Source organism: Delphinus delphis, chromosome 10 (genome assembly GCF_949987515.2).
Source record: "Delphinus delphis chromosome 10, mDelDel1.2, whole genome shotgun sequence".
Lineage (NCBI taxonomy): Eukaryota > Metazoa > Chordata > Mammalia > Artiodactyla > Delphinidae > Delphinus > Delphinus delphis.
Window position 1 is genome coordinate 83,877,679 of NC_082692.2, and position 25,385 is coordinate 83,903,063.

At 38.2% G+C, this 25,385-nt stretch overlaps 1 protein-coding gene across 1 annotated transcript in view; it reads right to left on the bottom strand.

Moving 5' to 3' along the window:
* Positions 1-25,385, bottom strand: part of MDFIC2 (MyoD family inhibitor domain containing 2) — a 99,957-nt gene that overhangs the window by 20,814 nt on the left and 53,758 nt on the right. Inside the window, exon 3 of the mRNA XM_060023788.1 lies at positions 22,281-22,319. Within this exon, the coding sequence (XP_059879771.1) occupies positions 22,281-22,319 (39 nt within the window). The remainder of the gene's footprint in view (positions 1-22,280; positions 22,320-25,385) is intronic.

Here is a 25,385-nt window from a genome sequence, read left to right on the forward strand (position 1 = left end):
ATCTCCTAGGTGAAGCTTCCTACACTGCCCCCCACTCCAACTGAAATTGTTACCTTTGAGAGCCCCCAGAGACCTGGGTTGGTCCTCATTATAGCCTATACTTCCATTTATTGTACTGTGGCTAATTGTGGATGTATTTCTCTTCCCTTTTCTGTTGTGAGCTCCTTGAAGAAATGTGACCTGCATTCATCTTTGATTTTCCAGCACCTGGCACAGTGTCTGGCAGAAAGCAAGCGTTAAGTAAATTTCAGATGACTGATGAACTGACTGACAGATTGAACGTGGGGTGTCTCAGCTTTCAGTTGACAATTGACTCATTTTCCCTGGGACAGGTGTTTCTGAGCACATCTTCCATTGGTCTTCCTCTCCCACTCTCGCTATGCCAGTTGATCCTGGTGAAAGTCTAAAAATTCTCTCTTTTGTGCTAAAATACATATTGATTTTTATTTTGATGTGAAAGCAACATTTGCATTTGTATCTATAAAACTGTGAAGAATATAAAAAGACACAAAGAAAATAAAATCCCCTGTAATTCTACCATTATTAACACATTATTTCATTTGTTTCACAAAGAGACAATGGAAAAATCTGGTGTATATATAGCATATATATCTACATATATGTCAGATTTATAATATATAAAATATTAAAATTAGAATGTTTATCTAATTTTAATATATTATTATATATGCAGTATATGTGTATATATTATATATAGTGTTTCCAAGATGTGCCACTCACTCTTCTAGGAACTTTGCGTGTATTAACTCATTTAATACTCCCAGAAACCGTATGTGTTAAGTACTACTAGTGTCATCCCCATTTTTTGGATGAGGACCCAAAAGCACAGGGGTATAAAGTAACTTACCCAAGGTCACCCAACTAAAAAGTGATGGAGTTGGGATTATAATTAAGGCAGCCTGGCTACAGGTTTGTGCTTCTAACCATCATGCTATATTGTCTGTCTAGATAGAGGTTTAAAAGGAAAATCAATATTGCGATTTTATTGAATATATTGTATTATATATGTTACAGTTATTTCATGAATGTTTCCCTATATCCTAAAGATTATTTAAAAACATACATCTCAGCTCAAATGTTACCTCCTCAAAGAAGCCTTCCCTACACTAAATCTAAAGCAATGGTTCTCAGTTGGGGCAGATTTTGCCACCCAGGGGACAATGGCAATGGTTGGGGATGTGTTTTACTGTCATGATTGGGATGAGTGTTTTTAGTGACTCATGGCCAGGGATGCTGCGAAACATCCTGCAATGCACAGGAATCCTCCCTGCCTCCCCCCGACAGAAAAAAAAAGCCTCCACAAAGAATATGGTTTCCTCTGAATTTGAGAAATGCTTGTGTAAACTAATCTCAAGCCCTCACCACCAGCCATTTCTACTACATCACAATTTCATTGTCTTCATAGTGCTTTCCATTATTCTGAAAATGTTTTGTTTATGTATTTGTTTACTTGATTATGGAGTATATATCTCTTCTACCCTTGACTAAAATATCACCTTTATGAAAGCTTTGTCTATATTAATTAATTGCAATCTCCTAGAAGGGTGCCTGGAACATAATAGGTACTTAATAAATAAGAAGTCAAATAATGCATAACATTTCTTGCATGACATATCATAAATTATTTAACATTCCACCATTCAATAAAACTGTAAATTGTTGCCAATTTTTGCTATTATAAATATTCTTAAATGCTATTTTCATGAATCTTTTCATATATCTATTCATTTATGCAGGTTTAATTCATAAGTAAGGACTTAATTGGATTAATGGCCAAATTTCTAAAGCTTTTCGTATAATTTACTAATTGCCTTCCAAAAGGATCATGTCAATTTATACCCACACCAGTAGTGATTGGGGGAAGTTTGCATACTCTTTTCTGGCTGACTCTAGGTTTTACCAATAAAATAATTTATTTTTATCAATTCAAACAGAACTTTGAGCCAAGTCTTCAGTTTTCTATATCTGAAAAGACCGTCTTTCACTATCATGAGAAGTGCGAGGTTTTTTTTCATATCCACTGCCTTTCTGAAGAATTTTTGTTCCACAACTAGATTCATGGGTAATTCTGAGCTCTGCTGTATTATATGGAATTAGACAGTGAAAGACATTCATTTTGGGTTTATAGATCTATACGTTTTTGTTCAAAAATATTTATTGGATGATTGACGTTTGGATTTCGTTTATTTAGCTGGTTCTTGCTTTTGTGTCCTGAGGGCTCTGAGGTGACATGTCTGTTGACAGATTATGCAAGATCCCTGTTGGCTTGTAGGTCTTGACAGGTTCATACCCATTCGTAACATGCCTATCTAAATGTAGGATAGGGATGAGATCTAAGCAGAGAGCCTGGAGGCTAGAAGTCAAGCCACACTAGGAGGAAGGGCAAGAGGTAACAAGATGGAGTAAGTAGAGAAGCAAAGCACGTGCTCATTTACAACTCCTTTGGCCCATTGTATGTGCCCAGTGTATTATGGCATCTATCAGAAGCCTAACTGGGCTTTATGATCTATTTTCCTGGTGGCCCATCTGGTGGAAGTGTACTCCAATGGTCTCCCTCCTAGGGAAGGTACAAGTCTATCCAATGCAGGTTAGAGCAGCTACTGACTTTTTTTTTAAGAAAATTATCATATAATAGTTATTTTGGTATATTTTATAACATACATAGCAGTTCATGTGGCAACTTATATATCCATTGCATGTGCACGTGTGTGTGTGTGTGTGTATGTATACACATACCTACCTAAAGTGGGCCTTGCTGTTTTCCCCCCTTTTTTTACTAATAAAGGTTTACAAGAAAAACTTTGGAGACCGCTGGTCTAAGTAATAGACTGAGGTCAGCCCTCTACATCCCTCTCCACCTGAAGGAAAATCCATTTTCTTAGGCTTCCTTCTGGTACCGAGGGTGTGGCACACTGGAAGACTGACAGCCACAGCAGCTGCAGTAGTGGCCTGAGTAGACTTTTCCTCTGAGTTTCTATAGTGGTAACAGGATTAACAGACTCTATTCTGGAAGTACTTGGGTGGCATAACACCTCCCAGCAGAACTATTCCTGACAAGGACGTGCAGATGGAAATGCATATTTATGTCACTTAAAGCCTACCAGAGACACAAGGATTTCAGCTATAACAATAAATAGAAAAAAAAAAATTCTCCAGAGTTTTTGGTAACCCATACTCAAGTGCACTGACGGTGCTTGGCGAAAGACCTACGGTTTGCTCCTTGTCCGAGCGTAAAATATTCAGTATTCCAGCATGTGAAGGTAGACTATTCTGAATATATTTTAGAATGCTTAAAGCAGGCTAGCACAAAGTTAGGTTACATTTTCAGGTCTTAAAAATAACAGAACAATTCTATGAAGTGTTTGAACCATTTCAAGGAAAAAACAAGTCTCCTTTAAAAAAGTATCCACTTATTCCATGCATTAATCATGATAGGTTTTAAAAAGTTATTTCCACAGGCCTAATAGTCACTGTAGTCACAGCTTCCAAGTTTAAAATATTGTCTTTATAGAAATCCTTGACAAAATTTCTCCTAGCTTCCTTCTTAAACACCTCTGACAATATGGAAAAAGAAAAATGCTCACGTCCACAAAATATGGGCTTGCTTGTTCTGGGAAGAATTAACACAACATATCTACTCATTAGAATTGAACTAAAGAATCCAATCCGTCTGGCGCTTCGGCTAGCTCAGCTGAGAGGGCAGTGCACAACCTCTGTCTCCCCACCGTGCCCCAACACCTTGCCTGGTCCAGTAATGAATATTCTGTATCATTTGGAAAATTGAGCTGCCCTCTCCTTTGGAAATATTCTGTATCATTTGGAAAAAGAGCTGTGCTTTTTGATCTGACCAGCGAGCTGTAGTTCTTTGTCACTCTAACCAATCCAGGTATGATTTTTTACAATAAACAGAAAATTTTCAAAAATTGAGATTCTGATTAGATTGCCTGAAGAAATCTGTGAAGAAAAGAGGAGAAAATATTAAGGAGCAAACAAATGGAGGTGAAAAGCCTGCAGGATAGATCCAGAGGGACACAGTGAATTAAGAGATTCTGAAGAAGTCAAGATTATAATGACAGAATTGAAATCTGCGTTCTGGGCAGTAAAACAGAGAATTGACCCTACAGAGAATATCAGTAGTCATGTAGAGAGTAAATATGAACAGCTTTCCCATAGTTTAAAAGTAAAGGATAAAGGACTGAACTTATGATGATAAACATGGTGTTAGATACAGAGGTCAGAGCACATAGATCTCACCCAAGCGTTAATAGTTTCCTAAAGAAGAAACCAAAACAATTTAAATATAAGCTTTGTTTAAAGATAATCTTGATGTGTATGTCTTCAGTAGAAACAGTTTATGAGTGTGTACCTCACTGTCTAAAATTTAGTAAAAAAGAGACCAATAATCCTACAAAGTATTTTAAATTATAAAAATAAAGATATTTGGGCTTCCCTGGTGGCACAGTGGTTGAGAGTCCGCCTGCCGATGCAGGGGACATGGGTTCGTGCCCCGGTCCGGGAAGATCCCACATGCCACTGGGGCTGGGCCCGTGAGCCATGGCCGCTGAGCCTGCGTGTCCGGAGCCTGTGCTCCACAACAGGAGAGGCCACAACAGTGAGAGGCCCTCGTACGGCAAAAAAAAAAAAAAAAAAAAGATATTTTTCAAGCACCCAGACAAGAAAACTGGATCATATAAGAAAGAATTGTTCTGAGGTTGTCCCCAAATCATTTTTGCCAAAGCTACGTGCCAAAAAACAGTGGTGCAACATTTCTTAAATTTTGAGGAGAGATTAGGCCTTGACAGTTTTATCCTCAATCAGTTTGTCTTTTCTGTGGGAAGGTATGCTAAGGTACTCTCCTAATACATTATCAGAAGAAAATATTCTACTCTAAAGAAAACTAACAAAACCTTTTCTGAAAACATTATTTAAAGTTATATTTTCACTTCCAGAGAAAGCAAAAGCAAAGGTAGGAACTCAGGTTTTGAGATGCTGAGGCAAGGAAAGAATGACAGTTGTCTTGAGGAACGATCAATGGTTATTACAAAGCTAAAATTACAATGAAAATATTGAGGTGAATGTCCTTATTCAAAACTAGCACTGATTGGAGGTGACAGAGCCACAAACCAGGAAGTGTGTAGAACTCTTTGGTCTCCTTATCAGATGGTATCTGGGTGTAATTATAAAGCAACCTTTGCAGGATTCATTTTTATTCTTCATTATGGCAGTTACCTGGAAATTATACGTAAGAAAGATTCTCAGATAAAACCTCCACTCACAAAAGTGTTTTCTGAATTTTCCAAATGCCTGTAACGAGCATGAGTTTTCCAAAGTTTCAGAATCTTTCACGTTTTCTTAAATGAGCATTTTGACACAAAAGGCCTTTGTAAAAACTAAGAAAAATATATTTCTTCATTGAAAAAATATTCCTTTTCAAAATGACCAATTGAAAATGGGGAACTTTAAAATGAATGCTATAAAATACTGATGCAACGATATGGATTAGAAACCAAGATAGTCAAATAGAAACGTTAGTGTCTGGAGTGGTCAGTTGTGTACATGTCAATAATTTTATTCTTTGGAAAGTATTAGTATAAGTATTTCCTTTGTTTAATGAAAGGAATGATGAAGGCAAGTATTATACGTCTTTATTCTTTAGTGATTCTCTAAAATATTTTTATAAAGAAAGGCGGAAGAGAGAATTCGGGCATTTTGGAGAAGATCCTGGAGCTAGTGAATGTTGAGATGAGGAACCCATCTCAGAACCCTATGGGATGCCAAAAAGGTCAGAATCAGGGCAGCAAGCAGCACAGTAGTAATGCAGCTGTCGGGGGCTTTCAATTCACGCAGTGTGTTCACAGCCACTGTCTCTTTTTTCTTTTTTTCCCACTGTCTCTTTTGATCTGCAGATCCTTTCCTCCCAACAGCATCCTCTCCACACATAGACATTTGTGACTCCCAATTTTGCGAATGCCCTTTACAAGTGCCATTCTCTCTGCTTAGAGTTCCCTTCCCTCCTTCCCCACCTTACTCAGCGCCTCATTCCTCAGACCTGGAGGACATGGTACTTATTTATTTAACAGCTATCTGTCATCTGCTCCTGTACTTAGAAACCCTGCCAGATACAGGGAATATGGGGTTAATGAAACCCATTTCCCATCCTCAATGGGCATTTCACCTTCTCTGAAGCCTTTCTTGACTTGTGACAAAGGTTCTTTCTGTGCTTCCAAGACATTCTGTTATGCATGTGTCTTTCTTTTCTGTGAGGAAAGGGGTCCATGCCTTGGTATTCCTGACCTTAGCAGAGCATTTGGCATAAAGGTTGCATGAATGTAGATCAGTATCTGCTTACTAAGTGGTAGGCAATGAAATGTTTAAATTCTTGTTCCCCTGGCCTCTAGTCTCTTTCTCTTTCCGCTATATTATATTGCATCCAAAACAGGTACAATAATAGCCAGGACAGGTGACATATTTTCAGGTAAGTTTTCAGATATGAAATTCTTTGGAAACTGAGTCAAATTATAGAATTTTAGATGTTGGATAAATCATAGATGTCAGTTTCATCTTCCAGACACCAATTCATCCATCCATTCATTCACTTAGCACCTGCTGTAATAATGAAAATAAGGACACCTAATAGTCGCTCCACACCGTGAGAAGCTTTGGCTAAGTGCTTTAAATGAATTCTCCTTTAATCCTCACAATAACCCAATGAGGAGGTTATTATAAGTACAGTTTTCCTAGCGAGGAAAATGCAGTTTAGAGGGGAAGGGGGCTGTGCTTTATTCATTGGTGTGTTCCTAAGCTAGTAGAGATTGGAGTAGGAATTTGAATTTAGGCATTTGGAAGCTACGGTCCTTCCTCTTAACAAAGATGCAGGAGGCACAAAGATGAATGTGGCATGGTTGTGCCTTTGGGGTCTTTATGGTCTATTTATAGGAGGCAAACTTGTCAACAGATAGATTGCCCACAGGTATCCCTTCTCTGCCATCTGTAACCTGCTTTTTGTACCAGTGAAATTCCCCTTAATGACTAATAGCTGGTCAGAAATCCCCAGTGAGGCCAAGGTTCAAATGAAGGGGCAGAAAGGACAATGTATGATGGAAGATAAGGCAGTTTGGCTCTTGTCCCACTCCCTGGGACTCTGATGCATGTGATCATGTTTGGCTATCATTGTTAAGGAGAGCTTGCATATTTACAGGACATTACGAAATTAGATGATGAGTGTTGGGCCTCATCCTATCAGTTGGGTAGATTAATCTCCTGATTCTCTTTAAGAGCCTCTATCAATTAGGTTGTCATAGAAAAAGAACCCCTGAGCCTGGTGGAAATCCTTTGTGTCTAGCAGGTGAGTGCTCTGACTCTCACTTAGAAAATAACAGTAGTATTAACCATGATGTCATCCACCCTTTATGCTTTAGATCGCTGTAGGTGCTTTTATGGTCCACCCACTCCCCCCAAGTTTATAGGACAAAGAAGCACTGCCGGTCTCTTTCTTTGGAAATCTAAGAACTCAAGTAGGGGAACAGTCATAGCCATGGAGAGTTGGAGGTTTGGGTAAAATTTGAGTTGTTCTTGGTTACTGGAGATGAAGACTCTTCGAGATTCTAGGTCCTCAGCATCTGAAATGCTTTTATGTTTCCATAAAGATAAAACTAGGCATTGTAGCTGTTTGTTAAGAGCGCATCGGCATTTGTATTTTTGTCAAATGAGTTATATGAAACTATGCATTTTAAATCACTTTAAAGAATTGATACTTGTGGATTTGTTTGTGTCTGTGTGCTTATAATTTAGTACTTTGGATGGGTAGGCTTTCAACAAAGCAGTTCTTCACTAGTACTACTACTACTACTAGTACTACTACATCTGTTTTGGATTAATCTCACTTTAATTGAATGCCAAATACATTTGCAAGAGCTCAAAAGGTTGAAAACGGTAACAGAAACTCTGAAGGAATAATACTTTAGGTGGAACCACAGGGCCTCCTGGGTTACGTGAACTTCCTTACAGCTTAGCTAATGGGATATTTAAACCTGAAATGAGTCAGCTATACTTTGAGGTTGTCCCTTGGTGATACACAAACAGGTATAAATATACAAGGTGTTTCCAATTCAATAATTGTGGCAGACTGGAATGAGGATTTTTTGTTTCTCTAGGAGAGCTCTGTAAGTCATCAGAAGATACTGCTGAACGAGGATTTTTTGTTTCTCTAGGAGAGCTCTGTAAGTCATCAGAAGATACTGCTGATGCTTTAAAGGAAGTACCTTTGCTCCTGTCAAGGTTGCTCTGAAAGGAATACCTTTATAGGTGATCACCTTGTTGAGTCCAGCTGGTAACTGTGCAGTAGTTTATACATCATGTTAGCGTGAGCCCACCTAGATCTTGTTTTCTAATACCTAGGAGAGTGGTCCCCAAAATTTTTGTGTAGCTATTATGAGCCCCAAGGCAACTGAAATTCAGAGAGATGAAGCAACTTGTCCAAGGTCACACAGCCAAGGCTCAAACCCAGTTTGTTCTGATTCCAAAGTCCTCTCTCTTGTTACCATCTATCTCTGCACAGATCCCTGCAGATCAGCTGAGATGAGTGCAGAGTGCCGATAATAAACGCTCGCATCCAATACTTCGGGCACACATATGCTTAAGAAGATGTTTGAGTTAGAATTAGAAATGATCCTCTCTTTTCCTTTCCGAGCAAAAGTTACTTTTGTAGATTTCAAAGAGACTAGTTGCCATGCATCAATTAGGAAAGATTGAAATTCTCTTCTAGAGAATGAGTAATCTATTAAATTCTCGTACTGTCCGAATGAGACTTAAAGGCCGGTGCCCTGTCCTAGGTTCATCACCAGAACTTAACTCTGAGGTGTTTCTTTTCCCAACCTACTACCCAATTTTAAGAGCATCCTAGGACAGAACCAGGTCAACATGATTACAGGCAGTCAATTTAATTCACATACAAATAAGCAGATGACGCTGGGCTTCTTTGGGTTCTTTTGGTGGTGTTTTTCTTTTTTTCTTCTCAGGTGAATTTACTTTTATCACTTTTTGGGACCTAATCTTTAACCCTCTTTTACTGTGCTCTTTCTGTGGTACCCGTTAGTCTATCTGACTTTTGTAACTTCTCCCCCCGGCCCCCCTCCACAGTCCTTGTGGTGTCCTTTCTTTCTTGACTTGGCTGATATGCTCTCTGCGTTGGATATGTACAAGAGTGCAATATCTCTAGTCGTTATATATTTCCTCGTGTATCTTAATCTTTATTATTTATCACAACAGGCATTGTAGAAAACCCCAGGTTCATGTAAAAGCCAAATCCTCATGTGTATCGTTATCACTAACAAGCAGAGGGAAAATATTGAGTGTGGATGAAATGGGATTAGTAAACTGCAAGAAATAGCCAAAATATGTTTTCTTCTAAGTTTGTAAGTGGGCTTCTTGCTTACTGGTTCAATGGGCCTTGAGTTGAACTCTACATGGACCAGATACCCTGCGTTCTTCCTTGGTCTCACGAGTATTTTTGATGGTGGATGAATAACCCTGGTACGTGTGCAGAAATGACTCTAGCCCTCAATGGCTGAGGTGTTTTGCTTTATTACGTTCTTGCATCTATTCTGGAGGCCCTTTGGATGGGCTCCAGATGTTTCATAAAAGGTGGCACTTTTTCTAAAGACAAACGCTTAGTTTTCTCGTTGGCAGCATTTCATGAGTGTTCTCTGAAGATAGGAAAGCACCCTGCAGAGGATGCATTTAACACAACGCTATAATTTCCAGGATGCTCACTCAGGGTCTGACTTTACAACCGCCCCTTTGCCTTCCCAGTGCCCAAGGCAGTAATGGGGTCAGTTAGAGAGCTTCCTTCAACACTTGGGAGTCTTCCCTCTGAGACTTCAGTGGAGATAAACACCAGGAGAAAATTCATCCCTGTGGGTTTTTTTTTTTTTTCCATTCATTTAGAGGTTCACTCAGCAAAATGCCATTTCCAATTCTGTTCTCTATTGAAACACTGCGGTTGATAACATCACTGTAGTTTTTGTAGTATTTTTTTTCCCCTCTTACACCATCCAACAAAGAAAGGAGATGGATGAAAATGTATGTTAAGTGAAAACATAATATTATATCTTCTTTGACTTTCGCAAAGGGTGTTAAAACAGATTCATTAGTTTTGCCTAAATGTGAAGTTTCCATGAAGATTTTGGATAAGTGACATGACAGAGTTGATACGTGCGCTCAAGACAATGGAGGTTAAAACTGTTTTGAAAATGTATTTCTCTAATATATCTCGCATGTTGAGCAAGTTACAGAATAAATACATGGTAGATAGTTTTCAACGTAAGAAGAGAATTTTCAAGGCAGGTCTCTCTTTTCATGAGATGCCTTTAGTGCCATGATGAGCTAGCCAACAAAAGAATTTTGGGGAGGAGGTCAATAAGAGAAAGTAATTTATAATACTAATATGTCAATATGTGTTTCAATAAATTTTTCCCCAGATTTTCTTGAATTCTCGTCATTGTAAGAATTATAATTATATGTCTTCCTCCCACTTTCAAAGTGGCACAAGGCGCCCGTATGCAGTTCTGCTGTCGTTGTCACTAGAATAGAAATGTCAGGACTCAGTTAACAATGCTTTATTATTCACATGGATCTTTTTTTTTTTACAGTGTTCTTTATCTCAGAAACATTGTAAATCAGATATCTACCTCCCACTCTTTTGTTCACTTGCAAATTTGTATTATTCTAGTTGAAGAAAGCAATGGTGTGTCAGGAGTCAATGTGTACTGTTTATGTTCTTCCTGCTTCAAAATCCTGTTCTCCACAAAAAGGGAAGATGCCAGAAGCATGCCTAATTCTAACTTCTTTATACATGTTTGTAAGAAAACTTTCTCTTGTGGATCAAACGAAGTTTGGTGTTTCTGTAATCCATGAAGATGAAACAATGGAAGGAAAATATATTTATCATAGAAAGAAAGAAGTACTTTAGATGTATGTCTTTTAAAAATATGTCATTTGCTTCTATCTCAGTGTCTCCCTTTGGAGCTATGTATGTGGCTTTTACTGCAGCACTGCTGTGTTCAGTTCAAGATGTATGGTGGTGCTTTTATCGAAATAACTTCAAACTGTCCCTTTTAGACAAAAGTTACTAGTGGAAAGAGTGTTGGCCTCCTAGGACTTAAAAATCATGCTATCAAATCTTTGTTTCATCACCAACTATCAAGGTTTTTTTTTTTTTTTTTTTTGATATGATACTTAACACGATTTAAAACAATTTAAGGAGTGTGAAACATAGCACCTTATTCCTGAATTCAGAACTATGGTATTTATGTGGATTAACCACACGGATTAAAAAAAAAGATCCCTCAGAAAATGTCACGCAATATCCACCTAACAGATGAATTTGAAGCAAGACAACAATCAGTAATTCACTCATTCATCTGTGAAACATTCATGGATTCTTTACGTAGTACTTAGCAGTATGCTCACTGCTGGTAGATACACAAAGGTAAATAAGACCTGCTCCCTGTCTTCTGAGTTTACCCTTCAGTGTGGTGATAGGCGCTCAGATGACTTCAATAGCATATGATAAACGGATAATAAGGTTCGGTGGTACATAGTTCTCTGGGTGTGAAATTCAGGAATTTCTAATAATGCTTGGTGTATTGTAGCAGATAGAAGTCTAAAAAGAGATGACGTTTTCACTGGATCTCAAAAAATTAGTATTCAGCTGCCAGGTGGCCACTGATATTCAAGAAAGAAGAAAAAGTTGGTAAAACATGGAAGTGTGAAAAACAGTACTTAGTAGAGCATGGGGGGAAAAGGGAAAAGAGAGAAGAAGGACTGTGAGAGTTAAGGTGGAGTTTTTTATGTATGTCTGTGGATTTTAGACTTTCCATTGGGGCAGTGGTTCTTGATTTAGGGGGAATGGACCCCAAGGAAGTATATGACCTCTTTCCTTGGAAAAATGCACCATACGCAAACATATAATACAGACTACTGACCCCTCGCCCCCCTAACACGCAGACTATATCCAAGTTCCCTCAACTTGTTTAAGAGCCTGAAAGAAATGTTTTAAGCAGAAATAAAACAAGATCATATATTTGTCTTAGAAAGTCCAATATGGAGGATGAACTATAGAGAAAGTAAACTGGAGTCCAGGATTCTAGCTATTCTTATTTGACTACTTTCCATCACATTACCTGTAAACCAATTACAACCTTTTCCTTACACTATTTTTTTCTGGGGCCAAAACTATAATATCAGTCTCTCTGAATTTTTCTGTGCCTCTTCTTGCCCAAGAGATGAGAACATTTCCGAAAAATGTGTGATTAAAAGGGCAAATGTTGTAAAGAAGGCAAGGATACTTCAGGATGGAAAACAAACTGCTGAGTTTGGTAATTCGGTGACAATTTGCTAGAGGAATTTCAATAGGTGGGTGAAGCTAGAAGACAGATTAAAGTAGGATGAATGGGGGAAAACAGAAATAAGAAATTTAGAAAACTGGAACATACAGTACTCTCTCAGTAAGTAATAATAGCTAAATATTTCTAGAGGCTTTTGATGTGCCAGAAGATGTTCTAAGACTTTTCATGTGTAAGCTTATATGATCCTCACCAACCCTATGGGCTAAGGACTATTACTATCCACATTTTATATATGAGGAGGCTGAGGCACAGATAGGTAATATAAGTTATGAATTGTAATTGCAGATAGTGAATGGCAGCACTGGGACTTATACTCAGGAAGTCTGGTTCCAGAAAAGAAGATGAGCTTTTAATTATCATGGTGCCCTGCCTATGATAAAGTAGACTTAATAGGCAAGAAATAACATTCTTAGTATGTATAATAGAATAAGTAATATTGATAATCTAGTGGTATTATAATGGTAATAGAATATGCCGTATACATTAAATGCAAAGGAGAAACTTTAATGATATCAGTTTGAATAGGTCACCACAATTATTAGGATTTAGTGTGCAATATTTTAATATTTGGCATGAATAAGGTGGTAACAGTAGTCTTTACTACCCTTAAGTTTAAGAAGTTTTGTTATAAAGAAAGACATTTTTTAGAGGTGAATATTTATAATAAGATGTAAAATAGACAATAATGCAAAAATACTGAAGAAAATGTAACACTATATATTTTCACAGTGAATGAATGGAAAAACCTTGATAAAAAATCTTGTAATCAAAGTTTAACTTGAAAAGTCACCCACCTTTAGCATAAGTATTTTTCTTGTATCTTAGAAGGAACTATTTGTCTTGTAATTATATTAGGCTGCCAAAAGAAAAGTTTCACTAATAGAGATTCAGAGATGGCCTTTTTTTTTTTTTTTTTTAACATAGCTTGCAAGTTTTGGGAGAAGGCTCTTTGATAGGCTTGTTCTAAGTTGTCTTTTCTCTTCAAATGATAGTATATGAATACATGAAGGAAAGAAAAATATTTCCAAAGTCAATTTACTGGAAACTGGTACAACATTCAAGATTGTTTGCTTTTTAAAAGGTATAGTGTTAAATGTTGAAAATTGAAAAAAAAAGATTTTTATACCTTTATAAAGGTAAATATATTCCTCCCGTTTATTTTTTTCATGACTCATTTTTTCTTTGATAGCAGTGAAGTTCCATTTGTATTTTGGTTTTCTTTATTGACTAAGATGTACAGATGGATTTACCTCGAAATTCCTTAATTCATTCAGTGAATGGTATTGTCTGCTCTGTGGTAGATACTATTATACTAGGGGAGGAGAAACTCAGATAAAAGACATAAGTCAGTTTTCAAATCACTTCCAAGGAGCAGACTCTGCTGAGGAGACACTGAGAATTCCATGTAACAAATGCTCTGACAGGGGTTACAGGGCTGCTGGTGAGGGGCACCCAGCTCAGTCTCCATCATAGAAGAGGTCTTCCCAGAGAAGGTGAGTCAAGAGCGGAATCTGAGGAAGAGTAGGAAGAATACACATTTTCTTTTGTTAAAAAAAGAAAAAGAAGAAAAAAAAAAGTAAAACTTTTTATGAAAAAAGAGTTCAGTTATCAGCATTCTGGTACATATGTTAGACAGGGAATCAGCAAGGAAGAGTGAGGAGGAATAGTCAGAGGGTAGAAGAAAAACCCAGAGGCAGCCAAGGAAGGTGAGTGTATAAAAGAATTTAGTGGTCAACAGCGCCAGTGCGTCTAAGAAGGACATTATATATTCAGAAAGCTCCTAATTTGCATAAATTGGCATGCGCAGTGCTTCAAATATGGCTAAGGAAACTACTCTCAATTATACTGACTTTAGCTAATAAAGATTTATGTTGGTGACAGAGACTGGCTGTCTACTGAGCCAAATCTTCTTCTTCTTTCTGGATACACAGTAAACGGACATTTTTTGGCCTCCTTGCATCTAGGTGGGATCAGGTACATAGTTCTGTGCAAAGGAATGCGGCCAGAAATAATGTGCCTCACTTCCAGTTTATCCCCTAAAGTACGCCCTGTGATTCTCCACGTTTTGTTCTTTACTTCTCGGACAGAGATAAGCAAAGAATACAGTAGAAAACTCTGAGGGGGCTTCTAGGGATGGCAGAGCCACAAGAGAAAAAATGCTTAGATATCTGAGTCACCATGTGGTAGGAGACAACTGAGAAGTGTTTATCTGCATTGAACTTCGGGTGGCCACGAGTGAACGTTTATTAAGTTAGGCCATGGAAACTTGGGGGTTGTTTACAGCAGCTGCTGTTAATCAGTCTGGTTAATAACGTGTTAATTTGGAATACAACTCATAAGTAATCAATAAATATGTTTCAGTAATTATTATAGAATAATAACGATTTACTATTTATAGGGTTACAGGATTGATACAAAATACAATATATTTATTACTTAATTTTCAACTATAAGAAATGTACTTAGTAGATACTGTAGCAGTAGTACTATGTAGTTGTATAATAGTAGGTACTATTACTGCCCTCACACAGTAATGGTTAAGAAACTGAGAGTTGGAGACATTTTACTTAAGATCATAGAATTAACAATATCGTGGCCAGGATTTGAATCCATACTGTCAGATATGGGAGCTGTCCTCTTAACTGTATATTGTCTCCCATTGGTAGATACCGTAATACATGTTGAGCAACTAATATCACCTATTATTTCTTTCCTGAAGGGGAACATAGTTTAATGACACCCAGTTCCCTTTATCCTGCAGAATAATGCAGAAGATCCATTTCACCCTTAGGATGACAACAGAAATTCTTCTCACCAGTATGTCCCTTCATAAAAATATGTATTTATTTGTGGGCTAGTATCAAAATCTTTATTTTTGACCACTAGAACTATTATTTGGTTCTCAAAATCTCTGTCAACTTATTACTGTTATGCAAATAATAGATGATTCATATATATATATATTTTAAACTCTAGCCAAATGGATGTTTGAATGACAACAGAAATCTCTCTAGAAATTGGCTGATAGACGTTCTCTATTGATTATTTATTATTTAATATCTGGTTTCATTTAACGAAACAAACCTGAGCTGTGATCACAGCAAACTATAGTTTATAACTCGAGGATTCTAGTTTTTGGGTGAAAATCTCTTTTAATTGGAGGTTTATCTATGGAACAATTCATCTTGCTTGAGTTTTAAAGACAGTGCTCCACGGTGAATCCAAGGGCCAAATATATATTCAAATATAAGGATGCTGCACGCCCACCACCCACCTGGCTTGTGTTACCATCCAAGAGGATCTGAACAAACAAAGGTCTTTATTAGAAAGGTGAACTTCACTATGGAGAACAGTATGGAGGTTCCTTAAAAAACTAAGAATAGAACTACCATATGACCCAGCAATCCCACTACTGGGCATATATCCAGAGAAAACCATAATTCAAAAAGAGTCATGTACCACAATGTTCATTGCAGCTCTGTTCACAATAGCCAGGACATGGAAGTAACCTAAGTGTCCATCAACAGATGAATGGATAAAGAAGATGTGACACATATATACAATGAAATATTACTCAGCCATAAAAACAAATGAAGTTGAGTTATTTGTAGTGAGGTGGATGGACCTAGAGTCTGTCATATAGAGTGAAGTAAGTAAGTCAGAAAGAGAGAGACAAATACTGTATGTCAACACATATATATGGAATCTAAAAAAAAAAAAAAAAAGGGCCTGAAGAACCTAGGGGCAGGACAGGAGTAAAGACACAGATGTAGAGAATGGACTTGAGGACACGGAGAGGGGAAGGGTAAGCTGGGACGAAGTGAGAGAGTGGCGTGGACATATATATACACTACCAAATGTAAAAGAGATAGCTAGTGGGAAGCAGCTGCATAGCACAGGGAGATCAGCTCGGTGCTTTGTGACCACCTAGAGGGGTGGGATAGGGACGGTGAGAGGGAGACACAAGAGGGAGGAGATATGGGGATATGTGTATATGTATAGCTGATTCACTTTGTTCTAAAGCAGAAACTAACACACCATTGTAAAGCAATTATACTCTAATAAAGATGTTAAAAAGAATTGAGCATTGAGGATGAAATGTAAGATCTTTTTATTTCTTCACATTTCTGCTCTTATAAGAGTCATCTAAAGTGAGTATTTCTACAAGTCTCCATTCTGACCAGGGCATGTATTCTGGATAATGTCTCTATACATATATCTACTATATAGTTGTATAACTTACAATTGATTTAGCATTTATTTAAATGTAAGCAATAAAGTACTTTAAATTGTTATAGACAAAAGAAAATCAATAAGTAATCACCAAAGAAGAATATGTTCTACTCCATGAAACAATATATTGTCTATAAAATGTATTTATGTTAGGAAAAAAAAAGGTGAATTTCAATTTGAATAAAAAGACCACACCCTGATCACATTTTGCTCCTTTTCCCTGCTCTCCGGCAGCTGGATTGACACTTAGGAGGGACCAGCAGCCACCACGCACGGCAACACTGGTCCAATCCTGTCTTGCCATTGCTCTGCATTTGTAACAAATACTTTTCTTTTACCTTTCCTGACAAAACAGCCCTATTGTTACCAACTGTAAATGTATTAAAAGCTCACAAGGGCATTTTAGTAAGTGTATCACGCCTGAAAAATACTATTGCCTGACAGGTTCCCATTGGCAAGTGAAAAGAGGTTTTATTGAAGGAAACAGCAGTAGCAAACAGCGAGCAGTGCACAGGAAGGTAATTGTTCTTTTAATATTGGAGGCGCACGTTCACTTAAGACGAGGGCTCCTACCCGTGCCTCATGCACACCCAGAGGACCCGCCAGACAAGCAGCCCCGCAGCCTCTCTCTGGGATCAAGCTGTCAATGCAAACTTGCATTCTTTCCCTTTTTCTGAGCTAAGTAAGCTCTACCCCCAGAGCTCCCGATGCCTTCCTGAGTGAAAGCTCTGAAAGAGCTCCCTTCTAAATTGCATCACTCGCCCAGCGCTCTTCAAACTGACAGAACAAAAGAGCCAAATTCCAGAAGTCTGGTCTGAGTGACTTGTTAGTTGCGTTGGTTGATTACCTCTTAATGGGCTCTGAGAATGGGCTGTGGTCGTTTTGACGCTGCTTAAGGAAACCTTGCAGAGTTCTTTTCTACTTAGTTCCTAATTAAGGTCGATTTGCTTAATCAGCAAAACACACACTAAGCGGGGAGAGAGAGAGAGAGAGACGCCAGAAGGAAGTTCTTAGTACCATCCCCCTCCCCTTCCAATCAGTGGCAATAAAATTACTTGGACCAGGAGTTACAAAAATAAATTCTCATTGGAAAGGACTAAACAGGACTGCTGTGATGTGTGATGTCTGTGTGTGTGTGTGTGTGTGTGTGTGTGTGTGTGTGTATCTTTTTCCCTTCCAGAACTGATGCAACACCAAATAATAGTGTTTCCTTGCCGGCTATTTAGCGCTGTGAGTTCCCAGAGCCTTATTGTCTGCTCCTTCCCCCTGCTTCCCACCCCCCACCCCCAGCCATTAATGAATACATTCAGCCAGCCGGGGTCACTTTATTATTCTGACACATTGAACTGGGGATGTGATTTCCAAGGTCTGAGGCTGACACTGGCAGGGTGAAACTTTCACCTCGAGGTTCCGCAACTGTATACTTGACACACTTGGAAGCATAAATATTGATCTCCTTTCCGAGGATGTGTGGCCATGTGAAATGTTAATGCTTTTAAACGGCTTTGGACATACAAAGCAGCTATTATTACCACTATTATTATAAGGTATAAAATCTCAGAGAGTATCTCATCTTTACCCTTTATCCTCATGATTAGTGCGTCTGTGTTGAGTGCCCGCTGTATTCACATCACTGCTCATGTGACTGGATACGATGATGATGACATTCACAGACAAAGACACTAATTTTGAGATGCCCCAATAAGGAAGGTAAGGATTATTCTCAACAGTAATGTGTATACGTATTCCATGGACTTCCAATGACGAATGTTTATTCCCTCACGGGGCCTCATTTATTATTGGGTTGGGGATTTTCCATTTGTCTTCCCAGGATGATTCATTCTTTTGTATGGAAGGAAGGAAAAGGCCATTTAAAATCATAATTGGCTATGAAAGTTTGGGGCCCTAAAAAGGTTGGGGTTAATATCTAACCTTTGGTTTGGCAAAAGCACTTCTGGGAAAGTTTAGGTACTAAAAGTGAGATCCCCCCAAGCCTCGGTGTAGGAGATAGTCATAGTGAAACTGCTCTGCATAAGAAAAGGTGAAATTTGTGGTTTGGGTGGTACTGGTGAAGCTTGACGGAAATAAGAGTGCAGCAAGATGGCAGGAGGCAAGGGCTCAGCATGGAATAAGGGCCAATGAGAAAGGCCAAGTGACATAGTTAACATTGTGGCCGTCTAATAGCTAATTTTAAATTGCTTGCTGGCTGGTGTTTTGCTGATAAAGCCCTCCTCCCCATTGTTTTCTCACTTTTGTAAAACTTTAGTAAAAATCGATTACCCACATAACCTATTGTTGATGGCATTAAGAATAAAGAGGTTGAAATCATATCGCCTGAAACCAGCTGAGGCCCCATGTAGATCTGAGATGTGAGAAGTATTTGCAGTGAGTGGCTTGGGATTGCGTATGAGACGATTCCACCGTTCTCAAGGATTCTAGATACTTGAAGAGAGGGCTGGGCTGCCACCTGAGTTATACATTTGTTTTTTTATTAAGTTATTCATTCAACTAATGTTTATTGAGTATCCACTGTATGCCAGGGACTCCGATGCAGATTGATTGGGAATGCAAAAGAGAGTAGTACTGTTAAGACCCGTGCTTAGTACAGTTTATGGTCGTAAGTAATGGGACGCACGTGTATCTACTTTGCAGCAATTTGGAAATTTATAAGGATCCTTTGTCATCTCCCCACATACTAATGTTTCTATTTTCTTGCCCACTTCTTCCTTCCTTCCTTCCTTTATTTTAGGCAAATTCATTTCTTTATTGGATCCTAGTTTTTCATTTTACTCAAGTGGTTATCACATGTAACCTCCCCCCTAGTCACACCTCGCCAAGTCCTCTTTACAGCCTTGGATATCCTCAGCCTGAAGAAACCTCACATTTTTCTGATTTAATTGGCCTGGAGTTCAGTCGAAGCATCACAGTTTGTAACAACTGCCAAGATGATTCTAGTGTGTAGCCAGGGTCGAGAACCAATGTCTAGAAGTGTGCACATAAAACCTTATTGGTACAGTTTCCTATGATTGCATTTTGCAGCAGCATTTCTCAGTTCCTTTATATTTTCTTCTATCCCCTATCAGAGGAAAAGGGACCCTTCTCCTTTTAAAGATAACCTTCTGCCTCAGGAGTTTGCGTCTCCTTCTCTTTCTCCATCCATAGGAAGCATCTGTATTCACCATCATCCTCTTTCCCTGTATTTTCACTCTCTCTACTGACTCCATCCTGCCTCTGCGTGCTTGCTTAGGTACACCATAGCCTGAAAATCCTTCTTAAGCTAATTTTTCCATCACCCAATTCCTCAGAGGAGTCCTTAACGCAAGCGATTTTACCATCTACTCATTCCTTAATCCTTCACAATTGACTTCCATCCACACAGAAGTAAAACTGATCTTTCAAAGCCCATGAGGTAATACATGCTGGCTGCTTAATACATATTGGTTGAGTGAATAAATGAATGAATATATGACTTTCTAACCATCAAATCAGTGATCTTGCATCAGTTTCCCTCCTCCTTGATAACATGGCTTAGCAGGCCCATGACTCTGTCCCTGTCTTCTTTAGCATAGAATGCTGTTGTTTTTTTTTCTTTTTCTGTTCTCATGTTTCTTCTATGACCCATTGGTTGGCCACTTTGCAGCGTTACACAGGCTTATGAGTTGTGGTGGTAGATAAACTTGGCGTTCAAATCAAGTCCCTGCCACTTCATAGCTGTATGACTTGGGACACATTGCCCACCTCACTAAGCCTCATGTCTTCATCCATAGAGAGGAGATGGTAATAACATTGTTTTAAGGTTGATGTGATACTTCAGTGACATTGCAAAGTCACGAAGCGTTCAGTTAATGTTAGTGGGTGTTCTCATTCCAGTGGTTATAAGTCCCTCTGGGCAGTCACCATGCCATTTTTTCCACCGCTCTATTCTGTCCTGAAAACCTACAGTGTTTGGCTCAGGGTCTTTGAAAAAAATTAGTTGTGAATGAATGAGCCAGTGCATTGTTTCCCTTCTCTTAATGGATGATCCTTCTCAAAGCTTTGCCTTAGGCTCTCTTTACTCTTTCCCTTGCTGACCTCATTTATTCCCTGATGACCTTTGACCTCATTCATTACTTCACTTCTCGTCTTCATGTAGATGACTGCCACATCTCACCTGAAATCCGACTCTGCTTGTTGTGATCTCCATAGCCAGATGTGTTGTCTTTAAGACACTTTGCAAGCAAACATCCGTAAAGGCATGTCTTTGGTATCTTAAAATCCCTCATACTCAGAAAAGAACTTGTCTTTCTTCTCTCTCCCTAACTCTTATTGTTCATTTATATATATTCATTATTATGTATGTTCATTATATGTATTTGGAATAACCTCCTATATAAAATATATTTATTTAGGCTATATATTTGTTTAATTTATATATACATATACACCTACAAAATATATGTATTTATCTATGTAACGACCTCCAAAGAGTTCTACCTGCCTATTTGTTTATTGGCTTGAAGATAATCCCACCTGCAAAATGTTATTCTTCCTAACGTCTCGCTCAGGGTATTGGCTCTCTACCCCACTGACAACCAAAAATAACAAGAACATTAATTTTTAAAAGTTCACACTCCTTATCCTGCCAGTGTTATTTTGGTCCTTATTTTGATCAAAAACTTCCTTCTATGTAAACAGTATTTATTTATTAGACAAGCAACATGTAGATAAAATTTTATTGTGGAAAAAAAAGAGCTTAAGTGATACGGAAGTGTAAAAGCAAAGGAAAATTCCCACCTCACTCCTGCTGCTTGCTTCATTCTGACTACTCTTTATGGAGGCTGTTCCTATCTTCAGTTTGGGATAACTCATTTCTAGACCTTTTATCTACATTAACGAACATATGCATGTCTGATTTTTACTTAATGTAAATGGGCCGTACTGTATTTGTCAATGTGACACTGGATTTTTTTTTCCCCCTCATTAATGCGTCTTGCTCATTTAGCCCTGCCTCTTCCTGAAGAACTGGGGCACAGTATTGCCTCCTACCGGAGAACCATGACATATTTAGGCAGACTTTCATTGCTGAATGCTTAAAAGCTACCTTGCTATTTATTCCCCATTCTTCTGTGTCATCTTTTCACTAAGCGAGAAAGCACATTTCAACTTTTCTGTCTTGGCCTCTTTGTACATGCCTAACAGTGAAACTTCTACTTATGCCCCCAAACCCAGCTCAGATGTTAATTATACATGGAGTCCTCTTTGCAGATTCCAGCTTCAAGTGATATCTTTGAGAGATTCCTTGGTCCTTCGAGGACAGAGACTGAGGTTTTTGTCATCCCTCAAAGCTGAACATAGGGTCCTAAACATAGACTCTGAATCCATGTATTGTATAAATGAATACATGATTTTTAAACTTTTGTGACCTAACATGTATGCAGAGATAGGGTATAAGCACCTTCAAGGTAGAAACTGATTGCAGTATGCCTTGAATAATGCAGATGTGTGATGATGTGTGTGCCGGTGCTGTGGCCACTATACTGTGGATGTAGACAAAGATGGAGTCCTTCCCTTATCATATTGCACCAAAAGTACCCATTAGCCAGTATAGGAAGCTATTACAAAGAAATAAAATGAACCTACCAGGGTCTTCCAGAGGATTTTGAATTGAGCTGGATGGTCCTAAAAGAAGGGAAATTAAAAATAATTATTTGAGTGGATATCCATTTTTTTGCCTTTCCAGGCTCCCTTTACTCCCTTTTTCAGGAAAGAGAAACCCACTTTCCAACGGAGGACCTATTCCATGTAGCTTGAGTGGAATGGTCTTGTCCATCAGTGTTCCATGTACAGAGACATGGTAACCCATGTCCTCTGTTTCCCAGCCATAGAGGTTTGTGGTGGGATGGCTCTAAGAACCAGGCAGTACCAATCAGGTTGCTCCCTGAGACTTGAGATTAGCCTGCTGGAAGTGAGGGTTCTCTCCTCCTTTGTGGGGTAGAAAGATAATGTAGGCTTGTGACTGACAGAAGCCATCTTTCCTGCCTTGTGTAAAAAGCCTGAGAATAAAGCCAAAACAGGGAGCCAAACAGCCAAGAAAAAGTAAAGGCAAGGTACCGAATTCATCATTTGGGTCCCTGGATTCACTTACATCTGAAGCTCATCTACTCCTGGACATCCTAGATACGTGAGTCTACAAATTCCCTTTACCTATGCTAGTTGGCTTTCTGTGTTCTATAATGGAAAGAGGCCCACGACATTATATAGGAGGCTTTATTCATTTTGAATATTTCTTCTGACTGTTGTTTCCTTCCCATCTCTCTTTAGAGGATGTATGCTGATGAAATTCTCTAAATTCAGTTGTTTAATCTCTGCTTTCTAACTCCCAAAACGTTCACAGAGTAGAAATGTTAAATTATGTGAAGGTATGCCAAAAATGACCTACGAAAATGGATTAAAATTGGAGGCTGGATCTTATGCTAAAATAACTGGTAAGAAATAAACTGAGGTGTGGTTTCTGCTAACCTGATCTTTCAATCAGTTCTGTTCAATTTATATGTGTGAGAAGAGGGGACAAAAATTTATGTGTATTGAGTTTCTACTCAATTTCTTTCATGAAATTTACCCCTTTCATGTAGATAGTGTGATCCTGACTTGGAAGATTTTTTTAAAATCCAGATGATTTTCAGAGTTTCATTCTTCTCCAAGGTCACTAGTTAGTTAGGCATGGTCGATTTAAGGTTAGGATCCAGTTGGGTCTGACCTCTGAGCCCTCCCTCTCCACCATCGGGAATGCCGTACAATTAGGAAGAATGTTGACCCTTTGATCTCAAAGCATATTTCCAACAAGTCAACTGCTTTGACATTCATGGCTTGGCATTATTGTTTTCGGGAAAATTATGTTCTGGGGAGGAGTATATTGCTGTATAGGGAGTTTGAGATTTGAATTTGGAGACATGAATTCTAGTCCTGTGATTTTTTTCCAGTAAAGAGCTCTGGGATTATGCAACTCAATCTTTTTAGATCTTAGTTTCCTCCTCTGTCAAATAAAAGATATGAGGGCTGATCATCTCTCAAGTCTATCCTAGTCCACTTGTACTGGTAAGCGCTTCCCAGAACCCTATACTTCCAATAGGAGAGATGGTAACACCTTGCATTATGATTATATGCTATATGCAGTGATGTCTTGTTTAGTTCAGTATTTCCCAGCAATGAGCCCAGCGTATGGCAAATAATAGAGGATCAATAAATATCTATTGAATAAATAAATGAGGGAAGGAAGTCTATTTGTGTACAGAATACTACTTTTTATATATTTTTTTCAACTGACCAAAGGAGTGATCTTTGAAATTGCAGAAAATACCTCTAATTTTGCTGATGAGAAGTAAAAATAAGCTAATGGTAGATTTGAGTACTACAACGTTCGATCCATCACTGTGGATTTTAAAGAGGACTTTCCTTTAATTCAAAGCTCAAGATAAGCAAAGAGTTAACTGAAATTTTTCAAATGGAGATATACTTTAAAGTATAGAATGGTCATTTTAGGTGGCCATTGTAATTCAGCTTTTAAGGCTTGATAACTGAGCCATCTTGGTGAACCTTCTGTGTGAGTGAAGTTTTCCTTAATCGGCTTTTCCTATATTATTTCATCCTGGGAAAGAAAAGCAGTAGCTGAGCCAGAAACAAGCAGGATAACAAAAAAAGGAGTCTGTGGCCAAAGCAACAGAACTACTTTTCTTTTCTTTTCTCTCTCTCTCTCTCTCTTTTTTTTTTCCTTTCACTTGTGTTTATAAAGGAGAAGTAAGAAACATAATTTTTTGTCTTTGTTTAGACATTGGACAATACAAATCACAAGAACATTTATTTTTGGCATCCTATTTTTTAGGTGTTCTTTGGGATTTGGACCCTAATTAAAAAATATGTGTTTCCTAGCCCTTCTTACTGTGAAAATCCTTGGCAATGTAAACAGATGCACTGGTTGGCTTTTAATTCTGACACCAGACTGTCTGAAATAATAGCTCTAAGAAAGTGTGAATTCTTTCATTCCTCAATCTTTAATTATAAGTACTTAATTTGTTTCTCTTTCTACTGCTGACTATCATACCAATCTGGTTTATTTTTTATCTGACTAAACATGGTACACCTTAGAAGCCCCTCATTTTGAAAAGTTTATTCTGCATGGGAAGACAAAAACAAGCTAAAAGTTTGAGTTATTTTCATATTCCAGGTCACATCACTGTGACAACTAAGATGTTAAGTGGTGTTCTAAAATTTTGAGTAATATAGGCCTTTAAGATGACAGAATTAGGAACTTGATAAGCAGTTTGAAAACACTGAATGTTTCTCATAAAAATTGACTCATCATTTGAAAAATGAGCCAAGTTAATAGCTTACTAACTCATCTTGACCTTTCACAGTCAAAGATATTCTTCATTTTTGTGTCCACCATTTTTTACATCTTATAACCAATTTGCTGTCACATCATTTTTAGCCATGGGACTGACTGTGGTGATACTGACTTCTGTAATTAGATGAGGTACCATATATGGCACATTAGCCAAAAAAGTCATCAGTTGCTGGAAGTGGGAGCATTTTTGAAGAATTGCTAGGTCTGAGCTTTCTGAATATTGTCATATTTCCACTTTGAAAAGTTCACTGTGTTGAGATGTGTTTTTATTTTTCTAAGGGCAAAAATAAGATCAAAGAAAGACAGATCCTTGCTGGAACTCATGATAAACATAATGAAGAAAG